At 42.5% G+C, this 25818-nt stretch overlaps 1 protein-coding gene across 1 annotated transcript in view; it reads left to right on the plus strand.

The window, feature by feature from the left end:
- FOCAD (focadhesin) overlaps positions 1-25818 on the plus strand; it is a 165944-nt gene that overhangs the window by 88345 nt on the left and 51781 nt on the right. Inside the window, exons 19-22 of the mRNA XM_074994977.1 lie at positions 773-902; positions 5502-5690; positions 10203-10324; positions 23446-23538. Coding sequence (XP_074851078.1) covers positions 773-902; positions 5502-5690; positions 10203-10324; positions 23446-23538 — 534 coding nt within the window. The remainder of the gene's footprint in view (positions 1-772; positions 903-5501; positions 5691-10202; positions 10325-23445; positions 23539-25818) is intronic.

The raw sequence follows: 25818 nt of genomic DNA on the forward strand, positions 1-25818 counted from the left end.
TATTTAAAGGCTTAAGCAGTTAGAAACATGTTGGTAAATTTAGTGTATTGAAAAGAAGAAAAATACTTTTCTTGTTAGAAATGTACTTTTCAGGTTGAGTATCGATACAAAACTAAAATATTTTCTTTTACTGAACTTTTAGAGAAGGATTTGATTGAGTGTCAAATCCAAGTCTCAGTAGTTCTCCAAGTACTGCTATTCAGTCCACATGTCTTGATTATTTTTACTACTAATTATATTTTGTGATTATGTGTTTCACTGCTTTTGTAACCTTTTTGTTATCTACATACATTCTTCACCCTGGCAGAAGAAAGCTGTTCAGGTCATCAGTTTCAAGACTTAATTGGATTAAACTGGAAGATGTTCCACTAAAATAGTGAACCTTATTTTTGTCACATTAGCCCTTGAAACTAAATATGCACTAAGGCCAGATCTACACTTAGTACAGTCGATATCATATACCCAGTTCAGGCTAGGGCAATTATATATCTCAACTGACGTAACTGAAATCAGCTTACCTGGCTGTCTTCACTGAGGGAGGTTGACTGGAGCATTTCTCCTCACAATAGCAAGGTGTACAGGGGTTGACTGCCAACCCCAGACAGATGAATGTTGTGCGTCTCTGCCAGACATGCAAACTCGAACTGAAGAAGGTAGACCATAACCTGGTTGGTCTTCCTGGACGCATATATGTGCCCTAAGAGGCAGTGGGTTTTTTTTCTATTCGTATTTCTTTTTGGTTTGTTTTATTGCTGTCTTTTCCATCTTTCAGGCAAGACCAGAACTTGGTCCATCAGAAGACATGGACACAGATGAAGAGAAGGAGAAGGAGGTGGACCTTTCTGTTCCTGGCTCTTCATATATCAAACTCTTATCTTTAACCCTTCCTTCTGTTTTGCCAGGTAGAGCACTTTAATAAGCAGAAGCTATTATATACAGCTTTCAAAGATATAAATAATTTGTATAAATGTTGTTCATTTGTTCTATTTTTCTGTAGCTACATAACTAAATGCAAGTTACTAAATTTCAAATACTAGTTTGTTAGTCATAACATACGCCTAAAATTATAGAACTGAAGGAGAGCATTTTAAGTCAGTTCTCTCTTTTGAGCAAGAGACAGATGGAAGGAAGTGCAGAGTTAGAGGATTTATAAATGTATTTTCTTTTTGTAAGTAATTATACTCTTTGATATTTTTCCAGATAATGTATTTGTGAAGAGGGTGCATAGTGAACAATTTAAAATCAGGTCTTTAAGTGAGCAATATTAAGACATTAATTATGTTTTATATTGCATGAATATGAAAAAATAGTAATTATAAGTGTTAGTGAGTCTTAAATAATATAAAGGGATATTCCCATGGCTAACAGGTTAATTTTGATACCTCTACAACTGATTAATCTATTTTATCTATTTTATCTAATCTGTCTAATCTATTTTACCTACCTACATTTAATTTTAAAATGTTCATGTGATAATTTTAATGCTAGCTAGCCAGTAAAGTCAATAGTTTAACAGTTATGGAATTGTGAGTTCCTTAGGACATAGTCTTGTTTTATCTGTTTATACACTTTCTAGCACAGTGAACACCTTATATATATGGTATATATACTATGTATATATGTGATCCCTAGATGCTGTCATAGTATAAATAATAATAAATCTCTATGTAATACTACTTTTGTGGGAACGTCTCCCCATGCGTCTGGGAAAGGACACCATCATCTGGTGCTTAGGTCTTTCACTAGGAAACCTGGATTGCCAGGGACCTGTGTGGACTCCCTAAGAGGTATCAAACTGGAGAATGCATGCTGCTTCCTGGAGGGAAGGATTTTCCATACTCTGAATGGAAGTTTTAGTTCTCTTAAGAAACTTCACTGGGAAACCTCAAATAATCTGTATAAACTATTGAGAACAGTTGTCAGAGATGTAAAATTTAACAAGTTTACTCTGAGTCACATTGTTTAGCTTAACAGGAAGTTAGGAAAACTGGGCTACGTCTACACGTGCAGCCAACATCGAAATAGTCTATTTCGATGAATAACGTCTACACGTCCTCCAGGGCCAGCAACGTCGATGTTCAACTTCGACGTTGCTCAGCCCAACATCGAAATAGGCGCAGCGAGGGAACGTCTACACGTCAAAGTAGCACACATCGAAATAGGGATGCCAGGCACAGCTGCAGACAGGGTCACAGGGCGGACTCAACAGCAAGCCGCTCCCTTAAAGGGCCCCTCCCAGACACAGTTGCACTAAACAACACAAGATACACAGAGCTGACAACTGGTTGCAGACCCTGTGCCTGCAGCATAGATCCCCAGCTGCCGCAGAAGCAGCCAGAAGCCCTGGGCTAAGGGCTGCTGCCCACGGTGACCATAGAGCCCCGCAGGGGCTGGAGAGAGAGCATCTCTCAACCCCCCAGCTGATGGCCGCCATGGAGGACCCAGCAATTTCGACGTTGCGGGACGCGGATCGTCTACACTGTCCCTACTTCGACGTTGAACGTCGAAGTAGGGCGCTATTCCTATCCCCTCATGAGGTTAGCAACTTCAACGTCTCGCCGCCTAATGTCGAAGTTAACTTCGAAATAGCGCCCGACGCGTGTAGACGCGACGGGCGCTATTTCGAAGTTGGTGCCGCTACTTCGAAGTAGCGTGCACGTGTAGACGCAGCCCTGATGATTAGAATTTGTAGAAAAGGGCTGTTGTTAGAATAGTGAGGGTGGTTGACATGCATTAACAACTTTGGTGATGGATTATGAATTTAGGTGCCCAGATCAATGGCAGGATGTCTCAAGGACCACTGAATCTTGTATAGAGGTTAGGCTGTGGAACCTGATGTAGTTGAACAGCTGTTGAATGTTACCAAGAAAATTCACTGTTTCTTTTGGCTGGCTTAAGGTTACAACCCAAGGGAAGGTCTAGGTCAGCAGTTCTTATTTTCCTGGATGTCTTTGCTAATGGTACCTTGTTGACTGGAGCTTCCAGGGGATGATTTTTAGGAACTCTGTCTGAGACCTTTGTTCTCTTTGGGTTTCTCTGGTTGATTGTCTTAACTCAACGCTTTCTTCTCCTCTTTGAATTGTGTTCCTGTGGGTGCTCCATGCAATTGCACACAGTCCTGAAAAACATCCCCAAAGAAGATAAGATCATTCTCATAAGGTATTTCAATGCCAGGGTTAGAAGAAGTGTGGACCTCTAGCAGACTACCATTGGGAAAGAAGGAGTTGGCAGTAGCAACTGCAATGAAGTGCTCCTCCTTATGAAATGTACAGAACACAAGCTTATCATCACAAGCACTCTGTTCCACCAGAAAAACAAATTTAAGATCTCATGGCAACCTCCTCGATCGAAGCTCTGGCATCTTATAGACTATGTCATTGTCAATGCTCGGGATCGGCGTAATGTCCCTCTCACACATGCTTTGACTAGTGCTGATGACTGCTGGACTGATCACTGCTTTATTCAATCCACAATGGTGATTAGGTCTGTCAGCAAACGGAGGAGTCAGAGGAAACAGATCCAGTGAAAGATCAACGTACAAGGCTTGAAGGACCCCGTCAGACAAAGTGACTTCCAGATAGCTCTCCAAAGGAAGCTGCCGACAGTACACTCTGAAGATATGGAAGAACACTGGTATCAATTAAAACATGCCATCAGTGGGGCTTCTGGAGAAACCATTGGCTACTAGTCCAGGAAGCATCAGGCCTGGTTTAATGATAAAACAATGTGGAAATTGAATACCTGAGGCAAAAAGGAAAGGCTTTAGGGCCTGGAAAAGCGACATCAACTGCACAACAAAGAGAGAAGCATATGCTAAGGCAGAAGTGCAACACAAACAAGGATTCTGAAAAATCAGGAGTGGACTGAGAAGGCGCAAGAGCCCCAGCATCTTGCGGACATCATCGATACAAGAAGTTTCTTCAGTGCTACTAAAGTTGTTTGTGGACTGAGAAACCATGGAGTCAGTTACCTGAGATCAAAGGATGATACCCAGAAAGATAATGAAGTCATTGCTTCTCATTGGAAGGAGCACTGTAAGGAGCTCTTGACCTGTCCCTCCACAGTGGTCCTACAATTCTTTGTCCAAATCCCTCAACAACCACATAGGGACCATCTTGCAACACTTCCTACCCTGCTATTACGCGCCAACAATGCCCTGACACTATGTACGTTGGACATACTGGGCAAAACTTTTGCCAAAGAATAAATGGACACAGAGCAGACATCAAGAAACACACACAAGCCGGTCAGCAAACACTTCAATGGAGGGGGCCATTCTGTTGAAGACCTGAGAATTTGTGTCCTGGAACACAGAGAATTTAACAACAGATTAGAGCAAGAGATGTGTGAGTTAGAGTACATATTCAAATTTGACACATTAACAGGTGGTATGAACAGAGACATCAACTACCTCATACATTACAAGGACTCCGTCCTTTCTTTTGATGCTCATAATTATCTCAGACAGGACAATAAACATCCCCCCACCTGTCACCCCCTTCCTTCAATCCTATTTGTCAGTTTGTTTGTTTTTTTGCAATTTTTTTTCTTTTTGGTACTTTCTACTTATAAATATCAGTCTGTATTGGAAATTAAATTGATCTGAAGAAGTGGGTCTGTCCCACGAAAGCTTATCACCGAATAAATAGTTTTGTTTTTTCAGGATAAAATGTTTCTCTAGTAACTTGTTCCAAGGTACCTCAGCTATTGCAAAAATTGTCTTTCAACCCTATGTGCTCCAATTCTTATGAAAATAGGGTTGCATTTAGTTTGGGAACTTGTATGCCCAAATTTTATGAGTAATGTAAAACGGTTATAAATCCTTTAAAACTTGTTTAAATAATGAAAGCACTAATAGACTCTTAAATTTGCTAGCATTGCCAATATTGGCTTCATGTTGAGAGGCAGCATCACTGTACACATCAACCATAATAGCCACTTTAATCTAACATCCCAGCTAAACAGTAGCATTACATCGGTACTTGACATCATTGAACTTAGATACAAATCACAAGCCCAAGTTTTGAAAGTGTACTGTCATATTCACAGAAATTATAGTACTAGTTGTGTGTGTGTTTTATGGTGGAAAAAATCTATAGGACAAAAAACCCTCATTTTTGAGAAATGTTTTATTTACATTGACAAATCTAAATGTCAGTTTAGCTTCTGACTGTCCCTGTTTCAGTTTGTGACTGTGTCAGTGGTGAAACAAAGAGCACATTGAACACTGAGAACAGTTCAGGCTTTTTTCGTCTGACTTGAGCATCTGACAACACTTATTCAGAGCTTCCTGAGCTGAAGTTTGAGTAGAAGCAAACACTGAATCAAGAAGACTTGCCAGGAGTTCTAAATCCGTGACCTTGGAGCTTTGATCTGAACATGTAGTTAGTAGTTTAGTTAAGCATAACTTCCCTGAAGGTTTGGTTTGGGGTTTGTTGCGATTTTTTTGGCCTCGCTCTTCTGTCGCTGACCTATTTCTTGCCCCCTTCCCTTTCCTCCAGCATTTGAAGAGTTTGTGGCATCACTTGTGAAACAGGAGATGGCCAATATGCCCCGAGGTGTGTATCATTCTGCATTGAGAGGAGGGACCATGCGCTCGGATCAAGGAAAGACTGTAGCAGGAATTCCAAATTTCATGCTAAAAATGTATGAGAGGAACAGGCAGCCTGGCCTGAAGCCTGGCCTCGCAGGTAAACTTCTCATGTGGATAACATTGGTAGTGTGTCAAAATGTCTTGATGCGGTATGGTGGTTTTCTCTGAATGTAATGTAGGCCCTGATTAAGAAAAGCTTGTTAGGACATGCCAAAGTTAAGTTTTTCATGACAGCATTTTAGCAGATGGATTAAAGTTGAGCATGCACTTACATCTTGTCCTGAATAGCGGTATTTTCCTGAATGAAGTTCCTAGAGTGGATCAATTTAAGCAACAATCATCTGCTGTATGTTTGAGAGAGTTTGAGAGTGTGTTTCTTCAAGAACTGCTCCTAAATGGTAAGAGCCAGAACCACCAAATTTGGTATACAGCTGCTTGTTATCATAACTTAAAGCAGGGTAAGGGTTTGATCATGCCAGGAAAATGATATGTGCCTGAAATGGGAAGGGAAGACTCTGCTATATAATGATCACAGGGGGACAGCAGGGGATAAAGGATGAAAAACAGGGACACTTAGACTGTATAATGAACATGGTGGTGGTCAGCAAGGGGCAAGAGATAGGAATGGTACTGCTATAACCCCATAGGGACAGCAGGCGTCAGGGTGGAGACAAGGACAGCTATCTACAGTAAACTCTCATTTCAGGCAGCCCTGGGACTGGGATGTTGCTGGATGGTCCAATATGCCCGATAACAAAGTTCAGCTCCCCACCCAGCACTGGCTCCTGCTCAGCCGCTGCCCCATTACCTTGTTGGTGGGAACAGTGGGGAGCCACTCTGGGCGGCAGGCACTTAGGTGGGAGAGCAGAGGAGCCACTGGCCATGCACACATGGGGCGAAATGCCAATTAACTGAGAAGTCTGGTTGTTAGAATACTGGTTAAAACAGAGTTTACTGTACTGTGTATTTGAGCTGCTCATCAAGCCATATAGAAAAGAGACAGAATCACCAGGCAGGTGAAAGGGGCTGGCTGGGGGGGTGCCCTCCTACCCCCATCCCCTGTCCAGGAGCCTCATCCTGAGCCTCCTACTGCCTAGGTGCCCTCTAGAGAGGGTGGGGAGAGCTGACGCTTTGCTCACCCTCCCGCCCCAATTCATAAGGGAACATGGCTAGCTGTTCCTTTTCATCAAGAGGAAAGGGAAAGTGTGCAGTTTGCTGCATTCCTCACTCTAGGTGCAGGGCTCCGAAGGGCAGATAGACCCAGACCTGCCCCAGCTGGGGGCATGCACCCCCTCCCTCAGCTGTGCCTGCTGCAGCTGTAGTGGCCATGGACAGGCACTGCTCATCTGACTCCAAGCTGCTGTGTTGAGAGGGGGCTGTGTCCTGTCTCCCCTGGGCAGCCTGAAAGCTGACCCCTCATCCCGAACCCCACCCAAGAGTAGTGATTTAAATTAAGCAGGTACATTTTCATTTTATTTGAAAAAAAATATTAAGGACCCAAGCAACTCAGGTAAATCTTTTTACATACTGTATAACTTTAACAGGGCCCTTCTGCCTGCCTCTTCATAGAATCATAGAACACTAGAACTGGAAGGGGCCCTTAAGAGGTCTTTGAGTCCAGTCCTCTGCTTTCATGGCAGGACCAGGAACCATCTAGACCATCCTTGGTAGCTATCTATCTAACCTGCTCTTAAATATCTCCGGTGATGGAGATTCCACAGCCTCCCGAGGCAGTTTATTCCAGTGTTTAACCACCCTGACAGGACGTTTTTCCTGATGTCCAACCTAAACCTCCCTTGCTGCAGTTTAAGCCCATTGCTCTTTGTCATATCTTCAGAGGCCAAGGAGAACAATTTTTCTCCTTCCTCCTTGTAACCCTCTTTTAGGTACTTGAAAACCACTATCATGTCCCCTCTGTCTTCTCTCTTCTAAACTAAACAAGCCCAGTTCTTTCAGTCTTCCCTTATAGCTCAAGTTCTCTGGATCTTTAATCATTCGTGGACCAGAGAAGGGCAACTTCTCCAGTTTCTCCACCTCTTTCTTGAAATGTGGTGCCCAGAACAGTATAGAGTACTCCAATTGAGGCCTAAGGAGTGCTGAGTAGAGCAGAAGAATGACTTCTCTGTTAATTCATCCCAGACTCATGTTTGCTTTTTTTACAACAGCGTCACACTCTTAAATCATCTTTAACTTGTGGTCCACTATGACCCCTAGATCCCTTTCTTCAGTACTCCTGCTTAGACAATCGCTTCCCATTCTGTATGTGAGAAACTGATTATTCCTTCCAAAGTGGAGTGCTTTGCATTTGTCTTTATTAAACTTCATCCTGTTTACCATTTCTGCAGTTTGTCTAGATCATTTTGAATTCTGACCCTTTACTCCAAAGCAGTTGGAACCCCTTCCACCTTGGTATCACATGCAAACTTAATAAGCGTATTCTCTATGCCAATATATAAATGGTTGATGAAGATATTGAATAGAACAGGTCCCAAAACAGACCCCTATGGAATCCCACTTGTTATGCCCTTCTAGCATGACTGTGAGCCATTAATAACTACTCCCTGAGAATGGTTATCCAGCCAATTATGCACCTACCTTATAATAGCCCCATCTAAGTTGTGTTTGTCAAGTTTATTGATCAAATGCCTTACTAAAGTCTAGGTATACCACATCCACCATTTTTCCCATATCCACAAGACTTATTATCCTATTAAGGAAAGCTTTCAGATTGGTCTGGCATGATGTGTGCTTTACAAATCCATTCTGGCTGTTACCTATCACCTTATTTTCTTCCAGATATTTGCAGGTGAATTCCTTAATTACTTGCTCCATTATGTTTCCTGGCACAGAAGTTAAATTGACAGGTCTGTAGTTGGTGGGGTTGTTCTTTTTTCCCCTTTCTATACATGGGCACTGTATTTCCCCTTTTCTACTCTTCTGGAATCTCTCCCGACTTCCAGGACTTTTTAAAGATGACAGTTAAAGGCTTCTCTATCAGCTCCTTAAGTATTCTAGGATGTATTTCATCAGGCCCTGGTGACTTGTAGATATCTAACTTTTCTAAGTTATTTCTAACTTGTTCTTTTTTTATTTTATCTTCTAAACCTACCCCCTTCCCACTAGCATTCACTATGTTAGGCGTTTCCTCATCTGGCTTCTTGGTAAAGACCAAAACAAAGAAGTCATTAAGCACCTCTGCCATTTCCAAAATTCCTAATATTGTTTCTTGCTCCTCACTGAGCAATGGGCCTACCTGTCCTTGGTGTTCCTCTTGCTTGTGATATATTTATAGAATGTCTTCTTGTTAGCCTTTATGTCTCTAGTTAGGTTGAGCTTGTTTTCTGCCTTTGCCTTTCTAATCTTGCCCCTGCATACACATATTGTTTTCTTATATTCATCCTTTGAAAAAAGCTCCTCATTTCCACTTTTTATATGACTCCTTTTTGATTTTGAGCTTGTGCACGATCTCCTGGCTGAGCCAAAGTGGTCTTTTGCCAAACTTTCTACCTTACCTACACAGTGGTATAGCTTGCTTTTGGGCTGTTAAAGTGTCTCTTTAAAAAACTGCCAACTCACTTTAGCTGTTTTTGATCTTAATCTTGCTTCCCGTGGGACCTTACTTACTAGTTCTGAGTTTATCAAAATCTGCCTTCCTGAAATCTATGGTCTCTATTTTGCTCTTCTGCCTTTCACAATTCTTTAAAATCATCAACTCTGATTTCATGGTCACTTTTTCCCAAGCTGCCTTGCCCTTTCAAATTCTCAACCAGTTCCTGGTCTTTCTGTATAGTCTGTGCCTCACTGTGTTAGTTTCCCAGTGTATGTCTGGATAGTTTAAGTCCCCAGTCACCACCAAATCCTGCATTTTGGATGATTTTGTTAGTTGCTTAGAAAAAGCCTCATCCACCTCTTCTAACTAGGTAGGTGGTCTTTAGTAGACCCCTGGCATGACCTCACCCTTGATTTTTACCCCTTTAACCTAACCCAGAGACTCTCATGGCATCTGTCTGCTGCATCTATTTCTACTTCAGTCCAGGTGTGCACATTTTTCATATATAAGGTAACACCTTCTCCCTGTTTACCCTGCGTATCTTTCCTGAGTAAGCTGTACCCTTCTATACCAATATTGCAATCATGCGTATTAGCTTATCAAGCCTCCATGATACCATAGTTGTGTTTATTTATTAGGACTTCAAGTTCTTCTTGCTTATTACCCGTATATCTTGCAGTTATATATAGCATATAAGATATTGATTTGATTTTGCCTGCCAGTTCTGCCTAGTCCCTCTTTTCTCTGCTGTTATAGCCCAAGATCCCTCCTATTTCCAAACCAACTCCCAGATCTCCAGGTTTTTTACTTACTTCAGTGTCTGAACTCATCCTCTAAGTGATGAGCCTAAATATTCAGCAGACTAAGAAGCATGAATCATTAAGTGACTCCAAAATACTTCTCTCCACTCATCAGTGTCACTCTCATTTTAAAATGTAACTTTGGAAACATTGTATGTGCTTTCTTAATAATGGTATTGAGCTGTTGTGCATGAACCTCTTTTGTTCTATTTAGCAGTAATTTATGTTGATGCAATTTGTATGTTTGGTTTTTTTTAAGCTGGCATGTTGCTATGTTACGACCTTCCAATCCACATGGGCAAGGATGGCAAACCTATCAGTCGTTTTCTGGCTAGTAGAGGGCGCAATTTCCAGCAGATGTTAATAGCTCTTATTCATGAGGTAAGCATTCTCGGCTCTTCTCCTTTTCAGAAATTGTTTGCTGCTTTCTTTTTCCTATTCCCCATAAAGTCACATTCGTTTACTTTAATTTGGACATACTATCTACAAGTTATGGGTTTTGCTTTTCCTCCTCTCAGTAGTTGTCCCTATTCAGGGTACAGCACTGTAGTGCCTCTGAACAACAATTATGGGATTCCAGCATAGGGAGTGACCTCCACCTCCTTGTTAGAGTAGTAATAACACAGCATCTCTCTTTAATGTTTCCAACTCTTAGAAATAGGCTGATGTTGCTGATTCTATGCATTGAACTTCAGTAACCTGGAGTTGTAACAGCTAAATTTGTGTGGTTTTGGAAAAGGTACAAGAAATGATCATCTAGTTAATCATTACAGAAAATAAGAAGGCTTGTTACCAAATCTTACAGGGAGTATAGAATTATGGTATTACAGTAGATATGAAAACTGATCTTTGGAAACTGTACGGGGAAAACAAATGAGTAGCTAGATAGGCGCTTGGGAAACGAATATTCCTGTTCCATTTTTCATGTCAGATTGAGCATTTGCAAGGACAAGTACACATGTTAGTTTAAGAGTTCGTAAAAGAAAAGAGTTGGTTTGGTATGTACATCTTAGTAAAAAGGTTCTGTTCACAGGACATAAATTAAATCTGGGCCAAAAATAGCTCCTCCAGGAATGATCACAACATAGTGTTAGATAAAAATTTTAAAACAGGTTTCAGAAGAGTGCCAACAACTATTTCTTTATTCATGCAACAACAAAATAAAGGTTCAGAAGACACAGCTGCCATGATTGTTCCCTCTGTCCTTTATTCTAGCAGGAGCCATCTTCCCACATACAAATATCTGGAAGTTAAAATTAGAGGTGAAATTAGCAGAGCCATCTATAGTTCAAGTTGATAAACACTGTTATAAGAACATGCTTTCATTTGTTTGTAACTGCTAAATGTCAATACTTTGGGCTGAAATTTGCAATGTCAGGTGCTGTCAGGCTGGTTTTTTTTTCCCCTTCCAAGTTTCACCTGAAATTGCTCATAAGGAATAAGGTTGGGGGGAAACACTATTTTTTGTTCATATTTTAGAGATTGCTGAAAGCTGTTTGCACAGCTCTGGCTCCTCCAGGTTTGAAGCCAAGACTAGTAATTTGGCCAACGATGGTACCAAGATGTTCTATCTGTCAGAAAAAACTGATGAAGTCTTAAGTGTTTTGAAGAATCTCTGTGCCCACATGTTTCATACAACCCTGCTAGTTTGGCAGCTACATTCTCCAAAGGATTGGCTTGAATTGAGCATGGCCCAGCCTGAATTTCAGGAGCAGAATGAGATTTTGCCTGCAGTTACTCTTCCTGGCATTCAGAGCTGTCTGTGTCATCAGTCAATGGACCTGAGAGCAAGAAGCCTGCCCCTTGAGTGCTCTCAGAGGTCCCTCGTTTGGGCACAGGCTGAGTAGAGGATGCAGCAGCTTGACTGAAATGTAGAGGGCTGGGAAGTGTGGTAGAAGGATAGAGAATGGGTCAAACAATGTGCTCTGGAGGGTGAGGGAGGAATAGTAGGACTAGGAGCCAGAGGATGTCATTGAAATTGGATCACTGTAGGCGCTGGCATTAGAAGCGAGTGACAATGGTGAGTGAAGTCAGATTGGACAAAGAACTGTTTATGTAGACGTGGGAAGATTAGGAGTGGTTGGACAATCTGACGAGGCTGAGAATAGAGAGGATGGTTCAAGAGAGAGAGATTTAGAATTGGTATGGGAGCCATGTTGATAGAATGCAAGGATTTTGAGAAGGAGCCCAGAGGGAAGAGACTGTAATGAGGAACCCTCAGGCTTGGAGGTTGGTACTGAGATGATAAACTGGGAGTTGGTGCAAGAATGGGATAAGGAACATAAAGAGGTAAGTACCTAATTTCAGTTTCTCTGTGCAATACTAAGGTGGAGAATGATTTGGAAGAGTTATCTGAAGAAAGGGCTCAGAAGATGAGCCCATCAAACAGAAAGCATTGTCCTAAGGGAGGACGTTCCATGACCACCATTCCCAAGAGGAAGAGATGAGTGATGGGGATCAGGGACTCCTTTCTCAGGGGAAGAGTCATCTGTCTGCCATCCAGAGCAGGAAACTTGAGACATGCTGCTGCCTGGAGCTAGAGTTCAGGATGTTAGAGTGTCTGCCAAAACTGATCAAGCCATCAGACTGTTACCCATTCATACTTCTGTACATGGGCACCGATGGGACTGCCAAGAAAGACCTTGAGTGGGTCACTACAGACTCACAAGCAAGGCAGAATTGGTAGGGGAAATAGAACTAGGTAGCAACTTGGGCAGGAGTGATCATGAGATGATTGAGTTCAGAATCCTAGTTAAAGGAAGAAAGAGCAGCACAATATAGGCTCTGGACTTCAAATAAGCAGACTTTGTCTCCCTCAGGGAACTGATGGATAGGATCCCCTGGGAGGCTAATATGTGGCAAAAAGAAGTCCAATGGAGCTGGCTGTATTTTAAAGAAGTCTAATTAAGGCTGCAAGAACAAACTATCTAAAAGTAGAGAAAAAAGGTTAAAGGAAAAAAAGCAAATATGTCAGGAGACATACTTAGTTTAACAGAGATTTTCAGTGAGCTTATACACAAAAGCAAGTCTTAGAGAGTAGCCATGTTAGTCTGTACATGCAAAAACAGTGAGGCATCGTGTAGCACATTTAAAGACTAATGAATTTATTTGGGCTTAAGCTTTTGGTGGTAAAACCCACTTTGTCTGAAGCATACAAAAATGAAGCTCACCAGAAATGGAAGCTAGAACAGATAACTAGAAAGAGGGAAAAAATTTGCTCAAGCATGCAGACAATCAGGAAAGCCAAAGTGCAGCTGGAGTTGTATTTACCAAGGGATGTGAAGGTTAACCAGAAGGATTTCTATAGGTATGTCAGCAACAAGATGATGATCAGGGAAAGTGAGACTGTTCCTAAATGTGGAAGGCACTCAAGGGACAGAAGTGGAAAAAACTGAAGTATTCACAGCTTTTTTCCTCAGTCTTCACAGACAAGGTCAGCTCCCAGACAGCTGCACGGGGCAGCACATTGTGGGAAGAAGGTGAGCAGCTCTTAATGGTGAAAGAGCAGGTTAAGGACTGTTTAGAAAAATTGGACATCCATAAGACTTGATCTAATGTATCCGTCCGAAGGTGCTGAAAGAGTTTGCTGATGTGATTGCAGAGCCATTGGTTATTATCTCTGAAAACTGGTGTGTTGATTGGGGGAGGTCCAGGATGATTTAAAAAAAGGCAAATGTAGTGCCCATCTTTTAAAAAAAAGGAAGAAGGATCAGAGGAGCTACAGACCAATCAGGCTCACCTCAGGAGTAGGGTGTGGGTGAGGAGTCTGGATGGGACAGATGGTGCAGGAAGCATGTGGGGAATAAGAGTCTGGATGGGAGAAGGATGGTTGAGGGCTGCAGGGTCTGGGCACCAGGGGACCACTTATCTGCTAATCCTTGGGCACACACATCTCTGCATTCCCCTCCCGATGCTAATCTAATTCGACAGAATTCTGGCCAGTCAGAGTAGCAGGGTGAAGATTGTGGGCAGGGCTGCCTTGGCCACTGCGGCTTCCCTTCCCCTGACCGGGGGAACAGCAGAGAGCAGTAACGGATCTATACCAAGCCGCTGCCTGCTCTCCCTGCCCCCAGCAAAGCCTGTGGTCTGGGTTCGGCCCTGGCTTGCCTGATCTGTCCCACAGAGCTCAGGGCTCTGCACCCCTAACTTCATCACAGGCCAGATGCTCTGGAGGAGAACTCCGAGCTTCAGGGTCTGGATCCAGACAAGCCCCAGTCTGGGTCTGGACTGTAGGCTGGGGTTTCCCCACCTCTGATGTATAGATTAACCAGGTTCTGCTCTGTATGTGTGTTTATATATGAGGAAATGGTATGTGTTATGTATCTGAGGAGGAGAAGTTATGTAAATTGTTCTATATGCTTATATATTTTTAACCAAATCAAGTCCAGTTCCTGTGAGTGCAAGACACTGGACTTGATGACCTCCCAAGGTCCCTTCCAGCTCTAGTAGTCTATAGTTCCATGGGGAAAAAATGTTCTTAGCTGCTATTCAAACATAACATAACATTAGTGCAAAGGTAATTGGCTATTACGTCTTAAGGGAACTAGGTTGTTAATTTTCGTCTCCCACATGATATCAAAAAGAGTAGATTAAGTTGCAGGGATTTTTCGCTCCATGTTGTTTGAGTTCATTTCTTGTGGGAAGCAGAACATGCACTCAATAAACAGTTGTGTATTTAAAGTATCATATTGCTCTTTACTGGTCACTAGTTACTTAAAGAAGCAGCTTGTCTCTCCCCACAAATGTTCCAGTACTGTTGTATTGTTTGGTAAATGAAGCTTGGCAATGTGCCTTCAAAAGAACATTCGAGTTACTGTAGTTACTTTGGTCAAAGTTCACTTAAATCATGTGTATCTACTTTATTATTTTCTAAAGGGCCCACCTTGCCATGTATCTGGACTGCTGTTTTGCAAGAAATCTCTAAGATTCGTTATTGTTGGGGCTAGACTGGCCAATAATTATCTGCTACTGGTTCAGTAGTTTGAAATCATTTATATGATGATCTTACAGGGTATAATCATTTTTTAGGCTTCACTTGTTTTTATTATGAAAATGGACCTGTACGAATAGACACATATGTTCTCATCATGGGCCATATGTTTTGATGGTTCTATAAATGTATGCTTTGAGTTAGATGCATTAAAGCATTTATTCAGCTACTGCTCTTTTATTTCTTTAATGGAGAGAAAGTGAACTGTATTTGAGTCATTCTTCTGGAACAAAAGTATGTGAACAGTGACATCTTAATTCCTCCTCTTAGATGCGTCTCTAAAACAAGGAAGGCTTATTAGAACTAAATTCTATACCATTATTATCAATTATTGTGATTATTTGTATTGAAATTTTGCCATAGGTCACAACCAGGAGTGGGACCCCACTTCAGTTGTAAGCAGTTTGAGGAAGGGACCACCTTCTTGTTCCTTGTACATCACCTAGTAAAATGGGATCCTCATCTGTGACTGGAGATCCTAGAGTGTGTCCTGCCTAGGACTAGCAGCAGAACTAAGATCCTATGGGTCCTGCAGGATGCACTGCCATTATAGAGGAAGTGGGTAGGAATGAGTGAGAACTCTCACTCAGATTTCTGTTCCTAGGCCCCCCTCATACTAAATTCTGATGATGATTAGGTACCAGGCACATACACATAATGATAGAGAGTGTCTGCTATATTCTAAGTAAGCTTTCCAGTTGTACCATGATGAAGTATATCTTTGTGAAGTACAGGGCAAATCATGTTATTCTCATTTTGTGGTGTGTTTTTTTTTGTTTTGTTTTGTATTTTTTAAGGATAATCACTTAATTTAAAGGTATAATGCAACCTAATGTTTTAGGAGCTGTATTTGGAAAATATAAAGGTGAGAATATTCAGAATAGCCCACACTAGTTCTACTTTCCCCTTTTGTGCTCAGGTGTTGTGGTGTTTGTGCTTTTTAGTCCTGTTCCTACTATTGGACTATGCTGCATGGGATCCATTACTGCAGCAAAATTAATTGAGGGTGCACTATGGTTGGAGTTTTAGCCTTAGTATTGAATGTTTTTTTCCCCTAATTATAGTATGACCAAAAAGCGGGGGTGGGGGGGAGAGAGAGAGAGAGAGAGAGAGAGAGAGAGAGAGTGTGTGTGTGTGTGTGTGTGTGTGTGTTCTACCTAGGAATGATAGTCCCTATTATTTGTGTCAGCTGGGCCACCAAACAGTTAAGGCCTTAGTTCAGTGAAGTATTTAAATATTTGTGAAGGTCCCCATGATTGCAATTGGACTTAAAAACATTTGCAGTCTGTCCCTACTCAGAGCAGCAGTTAGTCTCCAATTCAGGCACGTATCCACATTCAGGAAGGACTTTTTATCATGAGTTTTAAAGCTAGCCATGGGCTCAAGTGCCCTGCTAACTAAAGGCTGGAATGATTTACTCAAGGTCATACACAAAACCTATGGCGCCCATGCTTCCTGACTCACAAATTTCTAACAATCTTAGTTCTTATTGACATAAACAGAATCCCTAAAATTTTCTTTAAAATGACATCCCAGATTAGGTATGGTAACAGTATTATCCTAAATGGGCTGCAGCTGAGATTTATTTTGATAGTCTTATAAAATATCACACATGCCCTCTGCTGGCTATGCATCCACACTGTATGAATTAAAACTGTACACAAAGGATTGTCCATAGCGGGGCAAGAGCAAATGCTGAAACAGAAAATGTATCCAAAGTCCCCTCTCTAGTTTGGGTTTTATTGCATGGCTTCTGGTTTTACCCAGTTGGACAAGAGTTGTACTTACATCGGTAGCTGCATTCTTTCCTGTGTTTTACCAACAGTTAACTTAAAAAAAAGAAAACTTGAAAATCGAGAAAAGTACAAAACCCAGAGCTTCCTGCACAACTTCTTTGCTTGTGTCTTATTTAATAGAGGAAACATCATCATTTAAGATGTTAAGCCTAAATAGACTGAGCTGCTGCGTGTAAGCTAGGATTTCCCCAAAATTTCAGACTGCCTGGCGTGGCAGGACCTTCTAAAAACAGCACTGAAGCAGGGTGTGGCAGAACTCTATGATTCCTTGCAGGGGGCTTGAAAAGATCTGCCCCATGGCAGATGTCAGGATATTTAACATCCCTGGACATAAGCGTCCCCGTGGGCCAGGGAATACATGCCTTTGGCTGTGTAAAATCAGTGCAGACACATGAAATTCTAAAGTGTCACAGGCTTCCATTTAGCAGCATTACCAACGGTCACTTTTGTCAGTTAGCTCCCCTGGTAACCTGAACTCATGAATTATTCATGATTAGGTGTTTGAATTCTAGGCCTCTGATTGGGCAGAGGTAAGAACTTCTAGCACCTTCCAAGCCCCAGAGGACCTGATTGAAAACTGCAGGTAAAATCATGAATATGCATTTAGAATTATGAATCATGCATGAACTCCCTGCATATAAGCAGGTGCCTCAAGCCATTCTGTGGCCCTGGAGGACACAGGCTAGACCCTGCTACTCCACATAGGGAGGCGTGGCTGCATCCACGGTGTCCGCCAAGCCCTTAGGCCAGCCCAGAGCGGCGAAGATTAGCTGAAATCGCTATCCTTGAGCTAAATCACTTCAGCGCCGCCACTACACCTGCGGTGCTGACCGGACTCAAGTGGCACCTACGCTCTCAAGCAGCAGCTCCTCTCCCAAGCGGCAGCAAGTGGTCTCTGTGGGGTGGCAGCTAGGTGTCGAACTGGCCCGCCGTCAGGCGGGTACTGCTCTCCTGGCTGCCAAACCCAGAGGCTGCCATCTTTAACACCTCCACGCCCACCTCACCAGCACTGCCGTTTTGACCACCGGCCTTTTCACTCTACCTGGACACGACTCATTCTACCAGATTGGACCACAAATGTCAAGACACGTAAACTTACCTGGACTGACACTCCACACACACACACCTGGGACATCGGGGCCCCCAAAGGGGGAGTAGGGGTCGCGCCCCTACGGTGTGCCAGCCTGACGGGGTCGGCGCAGTACCCGAGGGCCTGACTGTCAGGGCCGGGCCTGAGAGCCCAGGGTATTCAAATACAGCACATTTAATTATTAATTGTTAATTATTTATATTATTAGTGTTGTCGTTATAGTACATATTGAAGTATTAATATTTAGGAAGGTATTAGCCCTCACCCTGTTTTACCTATATATTCCTCCGTTTATATATAATTCTGAGTGAAGGCTCAGCGTCCTCACCTCCCACAGGCTGCCAACACAGTGCTTCCTGGAGGAGAGCTAAGGCCTCCCAGGAGCAACTTATAAATAAAACCCACAGAGGGAAACGGAAGGCCTCCCACAAATAGGGGAGACAACCTTGACTGCTCCCAGGTTTATGTTTCGGGGCAGGTGTAGCGCCCTGCCCCCGGTCAGGCGCTGGGGTTAGCACCCTTCACTCCGCCTGTATAAGTTTGCAGCAGGGATCTTAAACTTCTAACCCTTTATACCTTTCCCTCCTCAATAACAAATTAATTTTTGCCTTCCGGTTCAATAAAAATCTTATAATTGCATTCAGGAATCATCACTTCAGCAATGTATCTAGCAGTAGTAGTAGAGTTTATAGTTATTATTAAGGGTTTTAAGTAAGGTTAGCTTGTTGTTTTGATAGTTAGTTTAATAAAATAATTACTTTGTTTCACTCACTTGTACCTTGTCCTTGGTCTCGCCCTTCCTTGCCAGCCACTCCACGCTAGGAGGCTTAGGTGGGGTCTAGTGCACACTGGGGTGGGGCTCACCTGCCTGGGTTTGTAGCAGGGAACTGATCAGATCCTGGGATCTGTGCTAAGGAGGCTTTGATCTCCTTGTAAGGGCTTCTTTAATTTACCATCATTTAATCTGACCAAGAAAAAAGCCCAGCAGCAGAAAATTACATATTCACAAAGATTTTGCTAGTATTAGAGTTCTCGTTTGATCCAGCATCATTCAAACCTACAAAGTTAAAGGCTGGTCAGGATGTTTCATCCAATGTTGAGAGTTTTAAATACACCAGTGTTCTTTATAAAAAGCTCCGTTATAAAATGAGGCAACAAACAACATAATTAAGTGATTCTGAGTTCTTTGGCAAGAATTTTTCTTTTCTATGTTTTACCTATGGGTGGTGCTTACAAGTCTGTAAATCTAGGCCCCGATGTGTCAAAAGATTTAAGCATATACTGATTTCTAAAAATCTGAGCAGTCCCATTACAGTGTAGCTGGTTGGTTTGGGTGCAGTAGAGCACTTTTAGTAAGCAAACTGTTAAGTTGTATGAATGGTTAATAGAAGTAGACGCTGTGAATATGACCAGCCAAATAACAATTGACCAGTGGGTAGAAAATCAAACAGTCGTTATTAAGACAACTTACTCTGTCTTGATTTCAAATTTGCAATTTCTAGTCTGAGTTTTAAGCTAGAATTATTTTGTTTTTTTCTGCGTTCTCTGAAATAAGGCCTATGTAAGCTATGGTTAGATACTTAACTGCAGGGAAGGATTGAGTCTGCAGTCTGAGTCACCCATATGGATTGGATTGTAGGATTGGGGCCTGAGTTCTTCCTTCAGAGTTAACAGGATGGTGGTGGTTGTTTTCATGTTCTATGGCTACGTCTGTATTACAGCGATCCTTCCAAAGAAGTTCTTCTGGAAAATCTCTTCTGAGAAAAATTTCTTTTGAAAGAACGTGTCCACATACAAAAAGCAGATGGAAAAAATCAATCTGCTCTTTCAGTAGAGGGCATCCACACAGCTCCTGCTGTTTTGAAAGAACAGGCCAGGGGTCAAAAAATATGGTGCCATGAGAACTTCTCTTTCAAAAGAAGGGCCCACAGAGTATCTACACATGGTTTTTTTCAAAAGAAGGTGCTCTTTCTGATCTGGGAGCAGAAGAGGGCTTCTAGAAGAAGAACCACAGCCCGTGTGTGATTGAAATAGGTTGTAGAACGACTAGCAGATGGCCAGTTTTCTGGGAAGCGATTTTTTTTTCAGATCAATGTATTTCCTAATTGTCACTAATTATCAAGAACATGGATGTGCTGTAGGCAAAATTGTCTGGCTTATTTTATCCTGGCATTGTCTCCCACAAAGCTCTTTTTTTATTTCTTTTAATAAATTCCTTTGTTTTAAAAATGCTGTCTTGACTAATAACCCCATCTTCCATGTCTCCTTAAAACTCCTTATTTAGATTAACTTGCCATAGCTAATCTCCTTTCTTGTCATTTATTTCTTTTATGTGTCATGTAGCTCTTCTAAAATATCTTGTATTTAAGAAAAAAATACTTTGAACTATCAAGTAAAACTAGAATTACAAATAAAAAACAAAGAAAATAAATCTCTTTCCTATTGCATCTCTTGTTCCTTGTGTGTTTAGTTCGGGCTGAGACCTACCAACACTACTATGCCTATGTGTACACTACAGCATAAAGTTGATTCTAAGGCAGTTAGCTCAGTTGTACAATGTCACTGTCTTGACTGCAAATACCATTGGGCTGATTTTAGGGAGCACTAAGTTCGATTTTTCTTATGCCACCACACAACTTAGCAAAACACCAAGTTTGAATTTAAAAGGTCGGATTAATGCCAGTGTGGTAACATGCATCTGATGAAGTGGGTCTTTGTCCATGAAAGCTTTTGCTCCAAAATATCTGTTAGTCTATAAGGTACCGCAGGACTTCTTGTTGTTTTTGTGGAAACAGAGTTACTTTAAATCAATTTTTATTGGCCTCCAGATGTGTCCCATGGGTATCCCACAATGCCCCATAGGTGTACGTTCTGTCTGCTTTCACTTCCCATGCTCTCCAGGAGTGCAGGAAGTAGGAAAGAGGAAGCCCGGCACTTTGAATTCCTTTCTTTCTGATCAGTGTGGCAACAGCATCTAGCCACAAAAAAGAGCCCCATCATGTAGCCATCATGAGAGACAAGGTCTCAGTTTGACTGGCAGGCTAGTCCCTGCCCCACCACACCAAGTGGTGGGTTGGCTGTTGGGATGAGACAGCGGCACATCAGACAGTGGGGCACCATGTCCGCCCTGTGTGGGGTGAAGGTTTCTTCCCTGCACAGCATATAGCAGGAGAGGCCAAGATATTTTTTTCAGCGCTTCACATTTGTACATGGAGGCCCTGCTCACCATAGTCACCATGCAGTTAGGGGTCTAGCCCCCACCTCACCATGTGGGGCTAGACCACCCTGGCACCATGAAGTGGGCCAGCGCCCACCTCACCACACCACGTGGCTGGCTAGGCTGTCATGCTTGTATGAGAGGCTGAGAAACTTCTTTTTTGCCGTTCATGTTTGTACGGTGGGGGTGGTCCCTTCTCCCCCGCAGGTGCCATGCAGTCAGGGGTCTGTCTCAGACCAAACCATACCATGTGGCTAGCCTCAACCCAATAAAAAGATGTGCCAGCAACACATTGTGAACCATGCTTCTAGACAGCACCATGTGCTGGCTTGCACCCAGTGAGGGCTCCAAAGGTGGGAAAGATTTTCAGGGGCTGGCTGTTGCCGGGGGCAAGGAAGTCTTCCCCCGCTCAGCAAAGGTTTTTGGGGGCTGTCACCTTGATTATCAACGGAAGTCCCTGGCTGTTCCCCATGTGGAGCCTTACTTCTGTCCTGGTGCCTGCACCATGCTAACAGGAACCTCGGAAGAGCCCCTGGTTCCCAAGGTTTGGGGGGCTGGCCCTGGCCATAGCCATATTGTGGGTTTGCCCCCCTTCATCCTGGCACCTGTACAATGCTAACAGGAGCCTCTTCAGGGGCCAGCCCTGCAAATGCCATATTGTGGGCTCCACCCGCCAACCCACCTCCCCCCTCACACACTTCCCAAAGCACGTGGCTCGGGGGAGCTGCATAGGCTGTACAGTGTCCTGTTAGCTGCATGTTCACAGGGGGACAACAGCTCACTGACTTGCTGCCCTGCCCCCCAGCAAAATGTGTTGTTTCCCCAGGGGAGAACTGAGGTGGCTGTTAGCATGGCCAGTCAGAACACAGAAAGGCATCCTTGCTGCTCACAGGTAGAATAATTCTTGAATGGGGACAAGAAGTGCCCAGCCATGCTGAATGCAAGTAAATTTACAGGTTTCATGAAATGCTCATAGATTATTGCAGCCTGAGCACCTTTACCAATCCGATTGGGTACTGTACCGTTTTCTCAGGAGGCTCAAGGTGTTCCTTCCCCAGGGGACCACTGAGGTTCCTGTTAGCATAGCACAGACCTTGGAGAAGAGACAGCTGAACACATGGGACTGCCAGCTCACTGACTTGCTGCCCTGTGAATGGAGCTTGTGTGCTCTCTCTCTTCCTTCCCTCTCGCACACAGTTACTTTACTACACACCTAAGCCCTCTGGCATTCCGACCCTACCTGGCTGCGTGTGATCTGGTTTTAATCCACTATGGAATTGAAGGTATTCTTTCCCTGGGTGCCTGTTCACATGGTTTTGAACTGGGGAAGAGAGCCTAACTGTGAGAAAGTGAGTCACTCTGTCTTTCCTTCTCTTCTTCTTCTGAGGGATGCTAACCACTGGACACCACTGGCCTCTGGGATTCCCCTCTTTTACTAGTTTCCTTCTGAAAACTGGCTCTTTGGCTTCAAAGGGAGGGGAATGAGAGCAATGCAGTCTGGGAAGATGACAGTAGGTGCTATAAGGGCACAAGCAGACAACTCAATATCTCATTGAGGAAGGAGATTTCTGAAAAATGGCCTTTTGTCTTGAGGGCAATGCAGGGTGGGAAGATGACATCACGGTCTCACAACCGCTTTCAGGGAATTTTTTCTTACAATGCAGCAGCAAGAAAACCCAAAATGTAATGGGGCTCAGGGAACTGTGGGATAGGTCCCCGCAATGCACTGCTGAAACAGTTGAACTTTGGTGGTTACTGGGGACATGCTGTGGACTTTGTGGGCAGGTGTGGACACTACCTTCAACTTCATAATATCAAGTGTTACAAATTCAACTTGGATAAATTCAACTTTATTTCATATTGAAGATGTATCCTAAGTGTAGTGCTTTCTTTTGTGAATAATACACTAATCTGCTTATGATCCATTTACCAATTCAGAAGCATTTCAATATTGGTACTGGATCTGTCAGAATAGTATTTAAGTGCTGCCGTAAGCTAGTCATAACAGTGAACAATGTGCTTGGGTGTTTTAGAATCAGCCCATTAACTTGCAAACTCTTCTGAGTGCGTTTGTTGCCTTATGCTTGTAAAGCACTATATCCGACATGACATTGCAGAAATTGTAGTTAACGTCAGTGGCATTTCAATTGTAGGGCTGAAAGCAGAGTTTGACCCATTAAACTTAATGTCATTCTATTGAAAAACTTTCAAGTACACTTTCAGTTAGCCAGATTTTATTTAGGGTTTTGTTTCCTGGTTTTTTGTTTGTTTGTTTTTATTTTGTATTGTTAGGTACAATATAAACAGATGAAATGTTTTTATTCTGAAAATTCTAGTGATGTATGTAAATCATAATTGTTGTTAAATTAATACTAATGTAATTTATGTCCTGTTTGCCATGTCATGCAGGTTAGTATTCAGCCTTCTGAATGGCACCGCTCTCTCCTGCTTCCTCAGTGCTGGCTTGGATTTATGAGTAGAACATACCATGCAGTTTTACAGGTAGTTGAATCATGTGGTGCTTTGTGTGTTTTCACTTCTACTGTTAAGGCCTTCTCTGTAAATATCAACATTCTTTACAAGACTTTACATTTTAACTTGAATGCAAGAAAATTAAATAAACGTAAGCCAAGTCTTCAAGTTAAAGGTTGATAAGAGTTCAGCCACAACCAGCCTCAGTGGATGGTAAATTTCACACAGGTGTGGTGCCTGCTCAGGAACTGATACAGCTAGTGTTACTCCTGTTCAGAGTCCCACTGGTATCAGCTGTGTGTGACTGTGTGTCACTTTTACAATTTGAGCTCTTACCTTGAATTTTAATCCACTGTTCATTACTGAAGGGAACTATATGAGAGTATCAGAGTGGGACAATGTTGATAGACAAGAAACGGACTTCTCCACATACATACACTTTTCTCTTTGTACTACCCTGTTTCAGTCAGGACTAGAACGAGAAATGGTATCATATTTCAAAAGAGATTATGTTGTTAGTATTCTGACCCACCCCAAAGCAGGACTGGAAATTTGACCAGAAAAATCTGTTCCCGTGAGATTTCCCAGCCAGATTTCCAGACCACAGAGGTTCCAATCTACATAACTGTAGTAGTAAATGCCTTTCCTGTCAGAAGTAACTCACAGCTGGCTCTGTCCTGCTAACAGGAATGATTCATGTTCTCTCCCCATATATGTGAAGTGATTGTAGATGCCTTCACAGTGGGAACAGCTCAGACTGCTGAGCAAATTTCCAGTTTTATAGAAGTAACTTTATGGTGAGGTAATGTTACAAAACGGGCACTGCTGCACGGTTGATCAGGCTGGCAGCAGGTCCCAGATTAGAACTCAGAGAACGATTGATTTCCACAGCAAAAATGATTTTTTTCATGCACCTATGGTGACAGTTGAAAAACCATGTTTAAACTGAATAGTTAGCGATTAGAAAGGAAATCAGAAGTAATGGGTAGCTTAAATTGTTAATGGTCTAATTTTTATCCCAATTTAATAGCCTAATTCTTAACCCAATTAAGTACATACATGCTCACGCTCACCCTCTGGAGCTGGCCACACCCCAGGTAATGTTTGTTAGTTGATTGAGGTGAGAGTCCAACATGCACGTCACCCCAATATGCTGAATTGATGGACTCCTACTAGTGTGGAAAATTGATGTACTATTTATCTTCTTGGTAGGAGGCAGTCTAGATGCAGTGATGTTCAGTTCATTGATAGTACCTCTCAACCCGGGTGGGGTGCCACTCCTTTCATTGATTGTGCCCTCAGCCCAGGTGGGATGCTACTCAGTCTGTTGGTCATACCCTCAGGCTGGGTGGGGTGCCACTAAGTTCGTTGGTCATGCCCTCAGTCCAGGTGGGGTGCTTGTCCATGACCCATTTTGGAACATCCTGCTTATATCACACCAATTTGCTTGCCTCAGCCATGAGTGATGATGAGCAGCAGAGTGTCCTTGGGATTTGTTTCTTCCTTGTTAACATTTTATCCAGGAAAAGGTCTTCTTTTGTACAAATTTTACTTTTCTCAGCATGCAGTTCTGTTCATAGTAAATGAGTCCATAATCTGCTGGGGCACTCGCTCAGAATGGCCTCTCTTCAGCTCACTTACTGTTAGCTCATTCATGCTACCCATTTACACTACTCACTTATGTTAACTGTAATAGAATTTATGCATGAATGAGGGACAACTAGCGATAACATTTTCAAGGCAAATCACTTTTTAATTAGTTGCAGTGTGTCAGATTTAAACACAGCTTTGCTACAACATGGACATAGTAATTTTAGGTCATAACTCTAGTGTGGGGCACTTGTTGCCTGTATTTTGTTTTTCTTCCATTTCTCCTGTTTACCTGGAACATGGAAGATTTCATAAGAAACACAGTTTTACCGGCTTAGCTTCTGAAATCCTCTCTAGGATTTTCTGTCATTTACTGAAGCATTGAAGCATAGCTTTACCTTGTGAAGTGTGCGCCCTTATATTTAGTTGCTCATATTTTCAGAGAACAAGAATAATAATTAAATCTTATTCTTCTATAGCACTCATCTGATGCTGTCAAAGCCATTTACAAATATAAGTTAGATAGTTCACACCAATAAGTAAGTCACTATCCCTAGGAGGAAGTGAGGGACTTATACCGTTTGTGCAGATTGAAAACTGAAGCATAGAAAGTGTAATACCTTAGTCCTGCAAGGTACTGAGTGCTCAGTACCCAGTCTAGCAAAACACTTAAGTACATGTTTTTGCTTTAAGCACTTGAGAAGTCCCACTGATTTCACT

This window comes from Carettochelys insculpta, chromosome 5 (assembly GCF_033958435.1).
Source record: "Carettochelys insculpta isolate YL-2023 chromosome 5, ASM3395843v1, whole genome shotgun sequence".
In the NCBI taxonomy this organism is placed as follows: Eukaryota; Metazoa; Chordata; order Testudines; family Carettochelyidae; genus Carettochelys; species Carettochelys insculpta.